General features: G+C 31.0%; 3 protein-coding genes across 7 annotated transcripts in view; all 3 read left to right on the top strand.

Annotated features, from left to right (window-relative positions):
- The first annotated feature begins 1942 nt into the window (after nucleotides 1–1942).
- LOC106771335 (chlorophyllase-2, chloroplastic) lies at nucleotides 1943–4046 on the top strand. Its single transcript, XM_014657299.2, has 3 exons — nucleotides 1943–2220; nucleotides 2322–2476; nucleotides 3215–4046. The coding sequence occupies exons 1-3, from the start codon at nucleotides 2127–2129 to the stop codon at nucleotides 3890–3892; spliced, it is 927 nt and encodes a 308-aa protein (XP_014512785.1). The 5' UTR covers nucleotides 1943–2126; the 3' UTR covers nucleotides 3893–4046.
- A 4137-nt stretch (nucleotides 4047–8183) lies between these two features.
- On the top strand, nucleotides 8184–10086 carry LOC106771399 (heat stress transcription factor A-6b). The gene is made up of 2 exons (XM_014657371.2): nucleotides 8184–8742; nucleotides 9222–10086. Exons 1-2 carry the CDS (start codon nucleotides 8458–8460, stop codon nucleotides 9957–9959), a joined length of 1023 nt encoding a protein of 340 aa, XP_014512857.1. The 5' UTR covers nucleotides 8184–8457; the 3' UTR covers nucleotides 9960–10086.
- Nucleotides 10087–13767: 3681 nt separating this feature from the next.
- Nucleotides 13768–17310, top strand: part of LOC106770878 (dymeclin) — a 7659-nt gene continuing 4116 nt past the window's right edge. For 2 of the 5 annotated variants that reach the window (XM_022785124.1, XM_022785123.1), the window contains exons 1-7: nucleotides 13769–14248; nucleotides 15060–15296; nucleotides 15674–15737; nucleotides 15835–15964; nucleotides 16057–16201; nucleotides 16534–16779; nucleotides 16861–16945. In XM_022785124.1, the coding sequence (XP_022640845.1) occupies nucleotides 14083–14248; nucleotides 15060–15296; nucleotides 15674–15737; nucleotides 15835–15964; nucleotides 16057–16201; nucleotides 16534–16779; nucleotides 16861–16945 (1073 nt within the window). In that variant the 5' untranslated portion in view covers nucleotides 13769–14082. Of the gene's footprint in view, nucleotides 14249–14892; nucleotides 14967–15059; nucleotides 15297–15673; nucleotides 15738–15834; nucleotides 15965–16056; nucleotides 16202–16533; nucleotides 16780–16860; nucleotides 16946–17310 lie in introns of all 5 variants that reach the window. The other 3 variants (XM_022785125.1, XM_022785126.1, XM_014656713.2) reach the window with 3 other exon arrangements.

The raw sequence follows: 17310 nt of genomic DNA, 5'->3' as shown, positions 1-17310 counted from the left end.
TTTAAGTTCATTTTTGGGGTTTGGACTAGTGAGATTTGAATTATAGGTTCTGTGTCAAAATGGCCATTTTGGAGGGTGTTGATAAGTCACATCTGAGTTGCTAGAGTCCCTAAGTTGATAAAAAAATGAGCTAGAACTTTTAGAATTCAACTTTGGTCTTTAAGGTGAGGTTTAATTGTTATTAAGTTAAAAATCTTGTTGTAAAATAGTTAAGAACTAGTTTAAGTTGGATGATACACATTTGTTTAGGTCTATAGTAGTTTAGAATCCAATCTAGGAGTGTTAGAAGTTGGTAAAATTGTTTAGGATAGGTCATTGGGGGAGGGGGGGGGGAGGGGGGTTTTAAGGGTGCAAGTTATGCAGTTTTGGTGCTATAGAATTATGTAGTCTCGCTGAGTGAGTGTAGTCGTTGAATGAGTATAACTATATCTAGTTGAACGAGTGTAGTCGCTGAGCGAGCATAACTTACTATTTCTGTATTCGCAAAGCAAGCTATGGTAACTGAGCGAGTGGACTGACAGACACTTTTAGCTAAGCGAGCAAACATGGTGCTTGAGCGAAAATATCAGATTTTCAACTAAGTTTTTTTTTTTTTTATATTTCTTAAGGTGTGTTTAATGTATGTGATTGTTTGAATGATTGGTTTATAATACTTATCTTGAAGTAGAAATTGATTTATAATATGAATTGGAATACATGATGGTTGATTCCTGAGGTTATGTATGTAATTTAAGTATGATTGAAAAGGGATTCCAAGGAGGAAATTCCTATTTGGTGGTTTCATATGAATGTAAGAAGTTGAGTTCTGATAGGTTATCTTGACACTCTAATGGTCATCCATTCTCAAGTAGAGATGGGAAAGGCATGTGGTGAGAGTAGTAGGAGGTCCTAGTCTAAATGTTTTTCCTGACCTTAGGCATTGGTTAACAGACTAACACTGTGTGAAAGCTTGGAGTAGTTCAGTTGTTCCATCACATAAGTGCTAGCTTGGGGGCCTTTCTCTAGCAAAGGGCGTTTTAACATATTAACATTGTGTCGTAGCTGAAAGGGATAAGTTGTTCTACCACACAAAGGGCATAACATGTTATAGTTTGACATTCATAATATATTCAAATGTGATACTTCCTTTCATACTAGCTTATCTTTATTTTTGTCTTTGTGTTGTTTGTGTATGTTTCCCTTTTATAATGATTACCTTAAGTGATGTGAGTTTACGCAGGAGATATCTCTTGTCGTTTCAGTGTGAAGAGAATATAAAGAAATAATGTAGATATATTTATTCTTCAAATATATAGTCTCCTATTTTAGAATTTTTAATTTTCTTGTAAATTATCTGTTACGTGACATTCTATTTTAATAATTTTATACTATAAAATGAGATTTTATAATATTTATCATAAATAAAATAGTCATTAACAAATTTCATATTATCTTTTAAAGAAGGAATAAGAAAAAATATATTTAAGAATTTTTTATATTTTTCAAATTTATGTTCATTGAATTTTAAGATACCTGTAATAATATTTCTTAAATTCATTATTATTAGACTTATCTCATTGGGATAAATTAATGTAGAACTTGTCACATATTTTTTTACAATTATAATTTTTTTTGTTTTTTAAAATATTAATTTTATGTTTGTAATTTGAGTTTTGTATTTTTATCTCTTATATAAAAAGATTGTACCTCTCTCACTGTTATAATTATCGATAAAAAATTATTTTATATCACAGATTTACTATATATTTATCAACAAAAACTCAATTTACAAGTAAAATGAAATTCATTGAACATGTATATATAATTTATTTTTTCTTTTCTGTTTTGTATTTCTCTGAATGAAAAATGTTTATATATACAGTATTTTGTAAAAAAAGTACAGGAAATAAAAGGTGTGAAGTTAAGAAAACAGGGGTGGAAATAACAAGGCTCTAGTAGGCTTTTTGTGTATAAAGAATCTTTTGCCTCAAACGTGTTCTTGGGTCTTTGGTCCACTTAAAGTGGAACAAGAGTAAAATATCATCTTCAGGCAAACCAAAATATCCAAAAGAAACTAAAGGTGACAAGGCTATATAAAAGCCACAAGTTTGTCATCTAATTCTGCAGCAGAAACTCAATTTTCAGTTATGTGTTCTTATTCATCTACCAGTGTCTTTGACATTGGAGAGTACACAACCCAGATTTTAAGGGTGGAATCTGACTCATGTACACACAACAATAGTACATATGCTTACCTTAACTTTTACAATTATGTTTCTGCAATTTTTGTTTACTAAAAACTCAGTTCTCTCTGTAACATTTTATTCTTTTTCTGCGTTCAGTTCCACCACCAAAACCTCTCTTGATTGCCACTCCTCTTGAAGCTGGAGAATTCCCTCTTCTGATGTTCCTACATGGCTATCTTCTTTACAACTTCTTCTATTCTCAGCTAATACAACATGTCGCTTCTCATGGATTCATTGTCATTGCTCCGCAGGTCAGTTTCCATTTCATGTAGCAGTGGTTGACCATGCTATCTTAGTTAGAGTATTTAATCGAATTGAGTATAAGCATTTGATTAAGGTCACCCTTGTTTCCTGTGATACCTTATCATTTCAATCCCCAATTGGGAAAATAGATTTGCGATTATTATTTCTCAGAAAAGCTTGATGAAAATGAGTATATGTCACTAACCATATGAATGGAGATACAAAGCTTTAATTGTGCTTGATAGTTTCTCTACTGAACAAAATCTATGTTTTCAACTGAGAGGTGTCAAAAACTCTTTGTTGAGAATTCAAGTGAGCTTATGTTTCATAATGTATAGAAATGAGAAAGTTGAACTATTTATAAAGGTAAAGACTAATCATCTCTTAAGGTTTTAGATTTTTCCTTGTGTTAAAATTTTGGATTTCTGCTCGTCTTAAAGGTTTTGAGTTAGAAATGATGTTAATATTTTGAATACAAGACTAGTTTTTATTATATTTTCTTGATAAATTCTTTTCTCGAAAGATTCAAGGTGTATCCAAGATAATGATTAATTTTGGTAACCAAAACTCGTATGAGTAGTATGGTTTCTGTATTAAAAGTCTTTCATCACAGTTAAACTTTATTGTATCAGTAAACGTTGCCCTTTGTCATGGAATGCCATTGATTTGATTGTTTCTTCATATCTACTAATGGTATGTATCTGTTGGAATGAAAGGTTAATTTCAGTGTTGTCTGCGATTGACAGTTATACACAGTGGCAGGACCAGATACAAGTGATGAGATTCATTCTGCAGCTGCAATAACAAATTGGCTATCACAAGGACTCTGCAAGTTTCTTCCAGCAAATGTAATACCAAACTTGAAGAAGATAGCACTTTCTGGGCATAGTCGTGGAGGCAAAACAGCATTTGCTCTTTCTCTGAGGAAACTAAACATCAGCACTGATATAAAGTTTTCAGCATTGATAGGAGTTGACCCAGTTGATGGAATGGACAAAGGAAAGCAAACTCCCCCAGCAGTTCTCTCCTATGTTCCTCACTCATTTGATTTTGACATGCCAGTGATGGTCATAGGGTCAGGTCTGGGTGAAGTGAGAAGGAACCCCTTTTTTCCTCCTTGTGCACCTAAGGGTGTGAACCATGAGAATTTCTTCAGTGAGTGTAAGAAACCTGCATGGTATTTTGTAGCCAAGGATTATGGCCACTCTGACATGCTAGATGATGATACCAAGGGAATTAGAGGGAAATCTACATATTGTTTATGCAAAAATGGAGAGTCAAGAAAACCAATGAGAAAGTTTGTTGGAGGAGTCATTGTTGCATTCTTGAAAGCATACTTCCATGATGATTATGGGGACTTGTTGGCTATCAGAGACAGCCATGTGAGTCTGCCATTGGACTTCAAATTTGATTCTTATCTGTAAAATTCACAGAAGATGTTGATCATATATTTCTGCTATCATCACTTTTATAACATATGACTCAACTTCTGAGTTACACATGAACACATACGTTAGAGTTACAAAGTGAAGTTTGCATCGTCATGAGCAAGATATTAATAAATTGTTCTTTCTTTTATACCGCATTTAGTCGTTTTCTAACTCAGATAGAACTATTTGACAGACATTAAAACCAGTAACCATAGACGATTGTAGTTGAAATGATGTTATAACTCCCTTATTTGAATGATTAAAGACTCTTTACCTAAATCTATCTTTACATTTTTTTATTCATTTCTTGGATTTGGAGATATTAAATTTCTTTCAGTAGAAGATAATGGAACATTTCCACTTCAACAGATGCTACGTGTAAATTTCTTAGCCTTTAACTATAAAAATAAAATAAAATGCTAGCCAATTCAACCAAACCTAATTTTATATATAATATTTAATTCATTTAATTTAAATTTAAAAATAATATCTCTAATTTCATGTGAGAAAATACTAAATGTTTTATACCATCGATATCTATTAGAATAAAATCAACAAAATATTTATAAATAAATTTGTTATCGACTAATTAGTTAAGTTATGAAATCATATTTTATAAATGTTTTACAATTTTTTTTTTACAAAAGTAAAAGTTAAGGAATTTTCTCACATTTGCCAAAACATTAATATAATTTTGATAATTTCTACAATATGAATACTACTTATATCACATATATGAGAAAATATGTAACATACATTTACTCATAATTTTTTTTAATCTTCTATTATATATTGTCTTTTAAGATATATGCCTTTAAAAGATTGAGAGATTTTTCACTATACTTGATTGATATATTTTGAAGAAAAATTTAAATAATTTTGTTTTATTCTATGTAATAAAAATGTTTTCTCTCTAAAATAACTTTTTACGTATTTCAATCCAAAATATTTTTATTCTTTTGTTAAATTATAATTGAATTATATTTTTTTATTATTTATTTCACTTTACTAATCTTTATCTTATTTTTATATAATAATTATTATTTATTTTGATTATTTTTTAATGATTTTTATAATATTCATATGAAAATTTGATATATTGTATGAAAAGAAAATTAAGTTTGTCTGTCTTCTACTTTAGTTATAAAAAAGAGCATTTTTTTTTCTGTTTCAATTTTTAAATAAATGTCTAAATAGATTGAAATCTTAATTTATTTTATTGAAAAGGTTACTTTTTCTGAAATGAAAAAGTTTAAACAGCGTAGTATACTTGGTATCTAAAGAGTAGACATAACAATAATTTTAGCAATATATATACATTTTATATGCTAAAGATTCAACAATACTCATACTTTTAATTGTTACATCAAATCCTTTTCTATATATTTAAAGTTGTTGAAAGTATTAAGAACATTAACCTTTCCATTCACAGTCTTTTCCTTCACAAAAGTTCCAGAAACTTCTGACAACTCATTTCCACAATAATTATGAACTTCTGAAAAAGACAGACGAAATAAGATGAACACAATCATTAAAGAAAGAACCAAAGAATATCCTAAAAAATTCTTTGCAAACTTCTATAACATAACCACTTGAATGTATAAATGTTAATAAAGAGAGAAAATTAATTAATAATAATTGAAATAATAAGTAAAATTAATTTTTAAAATATTAAAAATTTATAATGTTATAAATTAATTTTATTTTTAAATATAGTATTTTTTAAATATAATTTGTTAGGAAATACTATTAATTTATTTGTCTACGAAAGTGAGATTCATTAATTTCAAGTAAACATATAATTGAAGGAGTTATTATATTACATGATAAAATAAAAAATCTCTGTTTCTGTGTTGTTGCTGCATCTACGAACCAACCTTCATCATCTGAGCCCTTCTCGTCAACACCAAAGGCACCATCGCCAACACCAGTCACACATCACTCCGAAGTTAGAGTTTTATTGGTCCAAATTGCAATTTAAAGCCCAATATCAGATTTTATTTGAAAAATAATGTCCAGATGGGCCAAATAGGCAATATTTACTCTTGCACCCCCAGATTTCCCTACATGCACTCCTCAGTTCTAAACCAGGCCAATACTAAAGCCCAACAGAAACCCTTTTCGCCTACACCCCTCAATTCACTATACACACACCCTCCTACCATTCCTAAGTCAGACTTCATCAGATTTTGCCACGTGGCAATCCACCACTAATAGATCCAACCACTCAGAACATGCCACCTAACTCCCTCATGCCACGTCATCACCATCTTCAACAGAAACCCTAATTCCCTTGCCAAACCCTAGCCGCCTCCTCCTTCATGGCAGCCACATCGCACACCACCAGCAAGCCGTCGCATAGCGCCTCCATCATCTGCGACCATGTTTCTCACCACCATGCCGCCGTTCAACACCCATAGTCGTCAGCCACCCTAAAGCCACCACCGTCAACCTTCAAGCCGCTGCCAGCCACCATCGCCGGCGTGCTCGCCGACCATCACGAAGCTTCATGCCACCACCCAATCTTCCGTGAGCAAGCACCAGTCCAAATTGTCGTCGCGAGTCTTCTTCCTCGCAGACCACCATCCACCATCGCGCAACCATCATCATCACTTCAGCAGGCCACCGCCAACTTCGTCGTCACGGAGAACCTAGAACCACCACCGCGTCGCAAATGGCAACCAAAAGAATCACCAAGTCGCCACCGTGAAGCTTCTTCTTTGCATCTCGCACCTGTAGAAACCCAGAAAATCACCATGTGTAGAGCCATCGGAGAAGCTTTTCTTTAAGGCTTCATCGCGAGTTCATCATCATCAGCCCTTCTCGTCAACACCAGTCACAGACCACTCCGAACCGGAAACAACGCCGGCAAAATCGCTTCAATCCCCACACAGCTTCCGTGGAACTTGATACAATGATCTGTATTGGAGTACGCCTTCCTTCGAAGTCCTTCCACCACCTGGAACCAGATACCGGAACTTGGTCGAGAAGATGGAACCGGATACGCCAAGTCCCTACGACAACCTCGATCCGGATACGTCGTTAATGGAAGTTGTTGGAGAACCTCGATCCGGATACGCCAACCTTGTATCCGGATACACCTGTTTTTAAAATCCTTCACAGTGCTGGAACCAGATTTTGTCTGCCTCTGAACTGCATCTTCTTCACTTCTTTAATCCCCCCTTCAGATTTGGTTGGCTGCATCCACTCCATCATGAACACCGTTCTTGGTCCTCCAACTGTCTTGCTCATGTTGGAAATCGCAGACCTTGAACCTGCAACAACAACATAAAAAATGGAAAGATTTATTAGGTTGCTGTTGGAATATTATTTTTCGTACAGGGTATATATGTCTTTGCCCTAACAATCAGCATAAATCCTCTTAAATTTGTGGATGGGTTGAACAGTGATATCCCGCAAATCAGCTGAATTAATTCATCGCAAATCATCAGAAGAGAACAAACCACATCTCTCAAATTCATCCTCGCATATCAACAACAACAGTGTTTTCCACTCAAAGGAACACATCGGTAAACTCTTATAATAATGCATATATTTTTTTTTCTTTTTATTCATATTGTAAATTCTTCACATAAAACAATTTTATTTTATAATTATTTTTTGTAAGGTGATAACATACATAGAAATTGCTGAAATCATGATAATAAAATGTGTGAAAAAAGATGAAGAAGGAATAATTCAGAAATTGAAAACTTGATGAAGAATTTAAAAAAATAAAAACAAGTAAATATTAATATGAAAGCAACATGGGTTTTAATGAACACCAATCCTGATATTTTCACAATATATGTATTACTTAGTTTAAATTTATGTTTAAAAAAATATTTGAAATAGATCAATTACTTATCATTAAAAAAATTGTTAAATTTTTTTTTTTTGGATCTATAACCTAGCACATTTTCAACACTTGTTTAATATCAGTATCTAAAAAGGAATAGAAAAGAAAAAATTAAAAATAATTAATGAAATCACACACAGTGAAACATTGAAACGAGAAATATCTGTATGCCACCTGCCTTCCTGTTCTTTTCAAACAGTCATGTGATCTTTATAAAGAAAGAACTGCAAAAAAGATAAAGAACAAAAACAACATATACTGTTTATATATATATATATATATATAATTTGAATTAAAAATTTAAATTAAAATTAATTTACATATAAAGTAAAAATAATTTTCAGTAACAGAGAAAAAAAACTTTTTAAACATGAACTCATTCATATTTTATTATTATAAAATTCTTATTAAAAGCTGGTCGGAAGAGTTTCCAACCACCTCTTCTTGTGTTCCAAATCCATGTAAGATCACAAACCAAAACACTACTTCTTTGTCTTACGGTGCCACCCTTTGAATCCAATTTTCGTTTGAGTTTCACTCCAAAGCAGCTCCATTTTAGATAACTAGATAGTAGACACAGATCATCACCTTGTTGAGAGAGAGAGAGAGAGCTTCACCTTGAAAAACAAAGCCAAAGCCATCGTTTTTCAGCACCCCAGATCGAAGCTTGTGTTGATTAACTTGTTTGAATATTCCAGATATGAATCGTATCGATGATGGTCCTGTGATTGTGAAGGAGGAGTTTCCTGGTGAAGGGTTGGTTGCTCCACAGCCGCTTGAGGGGCTTCATGAAAGTGGTCCTCCACCTTTTCTCACAAAGACTTATGACATAGTTGATGATGTTTCCACTGATGAGATAGTTTCATGGAGCAGAGGAAACAACAGCTTCGTTGTCTGGGATCCTCAAGCTTTTTCCATCTCTCTTCTCCCCAAATACTTCAAACACAACAACTTCTCCAGCTTTGTCAGACAGCTCAACACCTATGTATGTATATTACTCCCTCTCTCTCAATACGTGCTTATACTATATATACGTAGTATGATCCACATGACATCATCGTGTATTGTTATGAACTGTTCTCTCTCTCGTCCACTAATTTTACTTCTGACGAAGAATGGAAATAGTGATGTATGTACACACATAACAGTTTTGTTTAGATCACATGGTATGGTATATTGTGATCCATATGAGAAATGAGACTATTTCTTCTCATCTGCATTCATGTTGCAGTGACGAATCCATGCCCTTTTGAACTGAGAATTGCTTGCATTTTGGTTAATGAAACTGTACAATATTATGAGTAACTGCAATGAATATATTCTTTTCAACATAGAGGTTGTGAACAGCTATTGAAAACCATGAATGTCTAGAATGTGTTATATTAATTAGTAATTAATTGGGTCTGTCTCAATTCTTTGTTGCCATGGTGAGATTTGAAAAGAACGAACTTGGTGTTGTTGTAGGGGTTCAGAAAGGTGGATCCTGACAAATGGGAGTTTGCTAATGAAGGTTTTCTTAGAGGACAGAAACATCTATTGAAGATCATAAGGAGGAGGAAGAGCAGTCATCAACCTCAGGCAGTACAACAATCTATGGAACATTGTGTTGAAGTGGGGAGGTTTGGATTAGATGGAGAAATCGATGGATTGAGACGTGACAAGCAAGTTCTGATGATGGAGCTGGTGAAACTTAGACAGCAACAGCAGAACACAAAAAACCACCTTCAATCAATGGAAAGTAGGCTCAAAAAGACTGAACAGAAACAGCAGCAGATGATGAAGTTCTTGGCAAAGGCAATGCAGAACCCCAACTTCTTGCAACAATTGGTTCAAGAAAGGGAGTGGAGGAAGGAGCTGGAGGAAGCTATTTCCAGCAAGAGAAGAAGGCCTATTGATGAAGGGCCTTGTGATGCTGAAGAATTTTCAGCTTTGGTTAAACTTGAACAGGAGGAGTACAATGAGATTTCAGAGCTTGAGGTTTCTGACATAGAGCTTGCTATGAACATGGAGGAACAAAGTGGAAGCCAAGAGAACACTTATGGTGAAGAAGAGAAAGGAGGCGAAGATGAAAGTAGAAATGAAGGCATTGAAGAAGTACTGTGGGAAGAACTTCTGAATGAGGGTGTTGAAGAAGATCTACTAGCATTGGAAAATGATGATAATGAACATGTAACTTTGTTGTCTGAAGAACTTGGTTATTGATGCACTGCAAGGTTGTGTTTGTCATTCCTTGTAGGTAGCTTGCTTTGATCAACTTACAACTTTTGGTAAAAATAACTTCAACATGATCTTGTGACAGATTTTAAATATATCTGGAATTTTTTTATGTTCATGGAATAAGGTACCTGAATTGCTTCAGTTGGAACTGTTATTGATTACTATAATATTTTAATACCTGGAAAATGAAGGAAATCTCTTAAGACTTCATAGCAACTAATAAAAAAAAAAAGGAAAATGATATTTTATCACAATTTTTTTTACACCATTTTGACACTGTATACATATCAAAATATGGTTGGACGATTTCAAATTAAAAATAAAACTTTAGCTTTTCTTCCAAATATATCTTTGTCTCATTTTTTTTTAATTTAAAATCATCCAATCACATTTTAATACATGTACTATATCAAAATGGTGTCCAAAAATATATTAAAATATCATTTTTCCTAAAAAAAAATCAGTTTTCTATATATCAATTTTATTAAATCTACATCAATCTCCCTTAGATATTAGTAGATTATAATTTTAATGATTTGTCCCGAAAGTGGATGTTGTGATGTTTAAATATGATTGGAAGATGAAAGTCTTTTGGTTCCAAACACATCCAGAAGAGGCTACTTTTGCATATTATAAAAACATTATTCTTGAAACAAACTATTATGTTGTCGTTCTTTTACATTCTAGCACATCCTAGGCCAAAATAAAAGGACCATTCTAGGTAGTGCCATGTACTATATTCAAAAAGTGTTAATCACATGACATTAACTTTAACAACACCCAATCATAGAAGCTCTGTTAGAATTTTCAAAGTGCTACTTATTCCTTTACTACCTTTTTCTAGGGTAATAAATCTCATATATCTACACTTTAGAAGAAGAAAAATATATATAATAGCAACACATTAATTAGTGAAAACTATTCATAGTTGTTTTGTGGTACTAGGAGTATTGGCGATGTTAATTTAAACACATTTTTTTCTTTAAATTCTTTGACATGTTTAACAAAATTTAATTATTGTTCTAATCATATTACTAAATTTGTTTATTTATATGATTGATTTGTCATTTATTAATGTAAATAATTCTGACGGAGACACACTACAATTCTTACTCTTATGTTTTTATATCACGTGTTTCTCTCATTTGCATTGTGTCAAACAAAAATATTGATGAATTTGTTTTTTGTTGTGTGATGGAAGAATAAGTTTTGATATAACTAATAAATTCATAAATATGATATAGTTTTATATTAAAAATGTGTCATGAGAAAAAAATTAAGTTTAATGATAATTATATTTGTAGTAATAACGTTTTTATTCAATACTTTTCATTTATTTATTTTTCACTTAATAAGGTTTTTATATTTTCTGAAAACCATATTTATTGTGATTCTTTCTTTTGGTGTCGTTCTTCTCTTTATATATTGAGATTGATCAATGCATAAAAAAAGTATTTATATTAAATGCCAATTTATCATTTTCTAGATGATGTAAATAAAAAAAATTATATCAGATATTTTTACAAAATATACTATACACATTAAATAAAATTAAATAAAAAATATTGAATAATTAATATAAATATAGGAAAAAAATACTATTAATATTCCGCTATAAAAAAATAGTAATATTTTTATTCTTATATTTTCAAAAAGTAAAATGTATATAAAAAAAATATAACGAAAATTTTGAGTAATTCTTTGAAGGGTTGGTTAACGAAAGGCTGCAATGCTGTTAACTTATGTAACAAAAGCTTTCATTGTTGTCTTTATTATAAATGCTATAATAAAGACGATTTGGTAAGCAATTATCTTTATCTAATTTATTTTTTATTTTATAGATATATACCGTAAAACTTGGAGGTGCTATGAGTAATTCTTTAGTTAGTGTACTATTTGAAAAATATCATTATTTTTAAACATCATTCTCATGAATATAATTTAAAAAAAAAAAAAAAACATTGGGATTAGTTACAGTGAAAACAAAAGAATATCTCATCTTCCAAACTTATCCAGAGAAGAACATGAATGAGTCTAAGTCAAGCTATTAAATTTGGGAGACTATTAGTAAAATAAAGTGGTAGTTAAAGCTTCATTATTTTATTTAATTAAACTTAATTATTTTCAAACACTCTAAAATAACTATCCACCACACTTATTTAAAACATATACTTTTCTTTACCAATAAAAATAATTTGGTAATCCAAATAACTAAAAGTATTAAATGGATAAGGTTGATATAATATGTTAAATTTTGTTATCTCTTTCTTTAATCGAATATTGTATAAATAATAAATTTTATATTTAAGATTTTGCTTGGATATGTATCGCTAAATTATTTTTAAGGTCATATGTATTTTTAGTTTAATTTTAATTGAAAATTAAAATTAAATTTTGTTCGAAACTTTGATGAAATTTAATTTCTTAATTTTAGAATATATAAATTTAGTAATTTTAAATAAATTTATTTGATATTTTAAATGAATTTTATTTACACTCTTTTCACATATTATTTCTTTAATATTAATTAAAAAATATATTTGAAACTTTAAATAACACAAAATTTAATTAAAATAATTAAATTTACATAATTCTAAAATAAAAATTAAATTAATCTAAAATTAAAAAAAAACCTAATTTTAATTTTCATGAATAAAAGCATATTTAACTATCATCTTATATTTATAATATTTATAAAATTTATACTTATAATTGATAAAATAATGTAGAATAATTGAAAAAAAAAGTTGGTAATTAATGGTGATGGAAATTTAAGTTGTTTAAATTCTTTGATATTTTTTCTTGAATATTAATTGAAACAAACTTAATTTTAAAACAAAAAATTAAATTAATCCAAAATTAAAAAAATCTAATTTTAAATAAAAATATATTTAACCATTATCTTATATTTATAAAATTTATACTATAATTGATAAAATAAAGTAGACTAATAGGAAAAAAAAGCTTGTAAATAATGGTGATGGAAATTGATTGTGTTGTGTGGACTACGGAGTCAACGAGGAGAGTTTCTTAATGTTGGTGTTGGTGGCACGTCAGCGTCATCACGTCCTGTTACAAGAAATTGCTGATGTATTAAAATCATTTTATTAATCACAATCGTATTTACATTTTATAAGGATATTATAGATAATTTTTAAGAGAATATTAATTTAATTTTAATTATCCCTTTTATCAATTAAAAACTATGAAAAATACGAAATGAGTAAAAAATTATGAAATAAATTGTGAGTCTCATTAAATTTTATGATCTCCAGTAAATTTTAATTAAATTTTTACTCTTTGTTAAAACTTATGCGCTAATTAAAAGTTGTATTAAAATATAATTTTAATAGGTATATTTAATTAATATATTACCAACACATAAAAATAGTCATTAACAAGAAATGATTTTAGGATTATTATTACAATTTAATATATTCATTATATACAATGATTCATAATTAAGTAATGGCCTAATGTTTTTTGCAATGTAAATATAAATATACTATTTATGAGAAATACTAAGAAGAATGTAATATTCTTAACGCCTTTTTTTAACAACTTAGTTATTCATTGAAATTTACAGAAAATACCAAATTATGAATGACTCATTTAGTGAAAAAATAAAAATAAAAACTGTGATTTTTTATTCTCAATATTTTTAGCTAAAAAATAAAATTACATTAAAAAAATGTGATGCTATTTTCTATGAAAAACATTTTCTTACTCTGAAAAATGTAATTTCATATTTATCATTGAGTTGCATCTTAGTCCTTCTCCTTTAATTGTTTACTCTGATTTGTGAAAAAATATGTAACAATCTGTTGTCTCTTCCGAATGAATGCTGACAATTCTCCTTACCATAACAAATGCAAAAAAATAGTCCTTGTGTTAGAAAAGCTTGGTTTGGAAGCCATTGCTCCTTCTTCTTCTTCGCTTTGTTCTTGTTGTAGTGCACCAACTCCTCTCATTTTCAAAACCGACCTTCCTTTTCATCTTCCCATCAAACCCTTTTCATTTCTCACCGCGATTCATCACAATGCCGTTTCCCTGAACCCGGCACAAAAAAGTGATAGAAAAAAATATAGTTTTTATTTGAAACAAATCAATGGGGGCGGCACCGTCGACACCGTACACGGTTGAGCATCTCGTCGGAACCTTCGTCGGTGACGACTCCTTACCTCTCTCCTCTGACTTCTGGCAAAAGCTTCTCGAGCTTCCTTTTGATGCCCAATTGCCCTCGCAACAAGTTCATGAAGCTTGCCAGTTATTAGGTCTGTCATATACTCTGTCTTTCTCTCATCATTCTTTGGTTTTTAGTTAAGTTATTCACTTGGTACTATATTTGACCCCATTTTAACTTTCGAGTTTTAGTCCCTGCACACTTTTTTTAATCCACTCTCTTTCAGTTTTGTTGGAATTGATCAGAAATCACAAAGTTTGTTGGCTCTCATGTTACAGTTAATGATTTTCTATTCTGATTACATGGTTTTCAATAAAATTTAACTAATAAAATGGAAAGAATGTGTTTAGAAGAGTCTATTCTTAATACTTTTCAAGTTAAGTTTTGGTTTATGTGGCTAACACCAGGGAAGAATTTTTTTGTGGAGAAACGTTGCTACAAAAACTTTATGAAAGTAATAAACTGCTATAAACACAAAAACAAAACTAAATAGGGACATAAACTTGCTGTTTTCTCAAATAGGGATTAAAACTTAAAATAAAAACAACTATAAGACCAAGTGAATAGTTAAAACCTTTGTTTTTGTTTAAGAGAACACTTCAATGAGGAACCATTTAATTGTTGATATGGAATTTTTTTCTCTACAAGATTGTGTTATTAATGAATTAGTAGTGATTTGAGTTCTTCGTCTGTTCCTCTGAAGCAATTGTTTCTAATTACCTTTTCTTTTTAAAGGAAATTGGTATGTGACTGCAGGAAAGCGGTGAATGTTTAGTTTGCACGCTAGTTATGGTATTGAGGAGGCTAAAGTCGGTTCCCTCATTCAAAGTCTTGCTATTTTAATGTGTTTGTTATTGACTAGGTGTTGTTTTGCTTGCTAATGTTTGGTTTTCATTTTGCAGCAAAAAACAACTGTAAGACGAGGCATCTTGCCAAGATTTTGTTTCATTTAGCATGCTACTTGCAGGAATCCATGTCTACTTCTGGTGTGCCACCGTTGGATCATGAAAAGGCTGTTAATGCAGTTTGCTTCACTTCAGTGTTCCTAAAACACTTGATTGAAAGTGCCCAAGATGGTGTTGTTGAGTTGTACCTGTCTCTCCATGATAACGACTCAATACCAAAAAGTATTTTGGGAGGTAAGTACTATGTACTATAACTATCATAGAACTTTAGAAATTCATCTTTGCTATGTACCCCTACCTAGGAAGCTCTTTTATCTTTCTTTATTATTTTTTGATAAATTTAATTTCTATGCACTATTAGTATATTTTTTGTATTGTCAACCATTAAGAAAGCATGACTTTCAAATTATTTATTATAAAAGTCAACAAGCAGATTATTCATAGAAACCTGTGATTTGTGCTAGTGCAAAAGTATTTTACACTGTTAATGCATTAAATTAACTTTTTCATTTATTTAGTTTTATGGCAAGTTATTAAATTTTCAGATATCTGGCCCTGAAATTTCCTCTTCTAGTTATTGAAATTCATCCAGATGCTTTATTCTAATGCAGATCAGACCATTGAAATTCTTGTTATGAGGAATGTGCTTAACTTTATTGCATCTGTAGATTTGAGGTATATCACGGATAATAAATAAATGGGTAAATTTTTGTTGAGTTATTGTGTGAAACTGCCAATGTTTTTCACCCTGATTATATATATTGTTTTATAGTCCCAATACATATTTCCTACATCTGGAGCTGCTTAATTTTACGATTATTGCAATGTCAACTCAGCTTCTGTGTGGGCCATCTCCTAGATCGAATGATGTGAACCCATTTCTTGATGCAGCAATGGCTCTGGTAAGAAGCTGGAAATTAAATATCTAATTTGGCTATTTACTTTCTCTATCTCCCGCTAGCAATTGAAGTTAGTGCGCTCTTATCTTTTGCAGGATGGTCATCTGGTTAGTTCAGTTGTGTGCAAACTGCTTTTAAATTACATTAGCCGACCTCGTGTTCCTTTTAATAGAGCTTCTTATCCCATATTTTATGATGGAAGTGAGAATAGCATGCTAAAGAGAGTTGGTTCTGCAGCTGGTATGGGGAATGAATAGAGTTTTATATATACAGACTTTTGAGGTGGAACATACTTTGTTATTTATGGAAGGAAAATGCTAACCAGTGTCCTAAAGACACTTATTAAGGAATTAAAAGTAGAAAGATTTTTATTGTGATGTGTAAAGTCGCTAGCCTATGATTTTTAATGTGCTCGACTATCATTTTTATTTAATAAAAACTTTCTCTTTTTAATTCCTTAACCAGTGTCCTTCAGGAAGACCCTTTACAAATGTTGTGATAATTTTCTTATTGTTCAAAGTTGGAGACTTACTGACTGTCACTTCTTTTGGCATTTCCTTTTCTCCATTCAGCAAATATTGTTTTATTGCCATTCAGTTATTTGATCAGTTCAAGCAGTGAAGGTTCAAGAGATCCAATAGCAGATAGCAGTCTTCATGTGCTTCTTGTTCTAATTCATTATCATAAATTTGCGAGTGAGGGCTATTCTGTTATAGAGAATCAAGTATCGGCTTCTTCAGATTCTTTACCTAAAGAGGGCACACATTTTTCTGACAACCCTTACTGCAAGGCCTTAGAGCATGCAACTGCTTGTGAATGTAATATATCTTTTGAATCTTTGTGTTCTTTTAGTTGACTGGAGAAACCAATAATTTTATTTTCCAATGCTTTAAATGCAGTGGATCGTGTAGAATTTGAGGATAATGCACACAGTGACCAGCATGTAAAGTTGCCTTTTTCACTATTGTTTGATACCCTTGGCATGTGAGTATCAGGCTACCTGAGTGTTCTGTTGATAACTGACTTCCAAGATCTGTAGCAAACTTACATTTTATAGTTGAGTTATGCTATTCAAAATAGAATATACATGTTCAGCATACTATCATTAAAAGATGGTAACTTCCGTTTCTCAAAAATGAGATTATCAGAAAAATGTATCAATAATCACTTGTAAGCGAATCTTATGATGACAGAGTACTTGTTTCTTATGTTTTTCTTTTCACCCACTGGATGAGTGTCCTTCCTCTTTCTCTCTATTCCCACTGCATGTAGATCATGCGAGAATTCTTGGACTTCTTTCCTTGTTGAACTTATATATATATATATATATATATATATATATATATATA

The sequence above is a fragment of the Vigna radiata genome, chromosome 8, assembly GCF_000741045.1.
Source record: "Vigna radiata var. radiata cultivar VC1973A chromosome 8, Vradiata_ver6, whole genome shotgun sequence".
In the NCBI taxonomy this organism is placed as follows: Eukaryota; Viridiplantae; Streptophyta; class Magnoliopsida; order Fabales; family Fabaceae; genus Vigna; species Vigna radiata.
This window is presented reverse-complemented; position numbering and strand designations above follow the sequence as displayed.

What these genes read in the sequence shown, in the direction of transcription:
- LOC106771335 (XM_014657299.2), top strand. Translation starts at nt 2,127, where the DNA reads ATGTGTTCTTATTCATCTACCAGTGTCTTTGACATTGGAGAGTACACA. An exon ending in CTCATGTACACACAACAATA is followed by an intron (nt 2,221 to 2,321) that starts GTACATATGCTT and finishes TTCTGCGTTCAG; the next exon opens with TTCCACCACCAAAACCTCTC. An exon ending in TCATTGTCATTGCTCCGCAG is followed by an intron (nt 2,477 to 3,214) that starts GTCAGTTTCCAT and finishes TGCGATTGACAG; the next exon opens with TTATACACAGTGGCAGGACC.
- LOC106771399 (XM_014657371.2), top strand. Translation starts at nt 8,458, where the DNA reads ATGAATCGTATCGATGATGGTCCTGTGATTGTGAAGGAGGAGTTTCCT. An exon ending in TCAGACAGCTCAACACCTAT is followed by an intron (nt 8,743 to 9,221) that starts GTATGTATATTA and finishes GTGTTGTTGTAG; the next exon opens with GGGTTCAGAAAGGTGGATCC.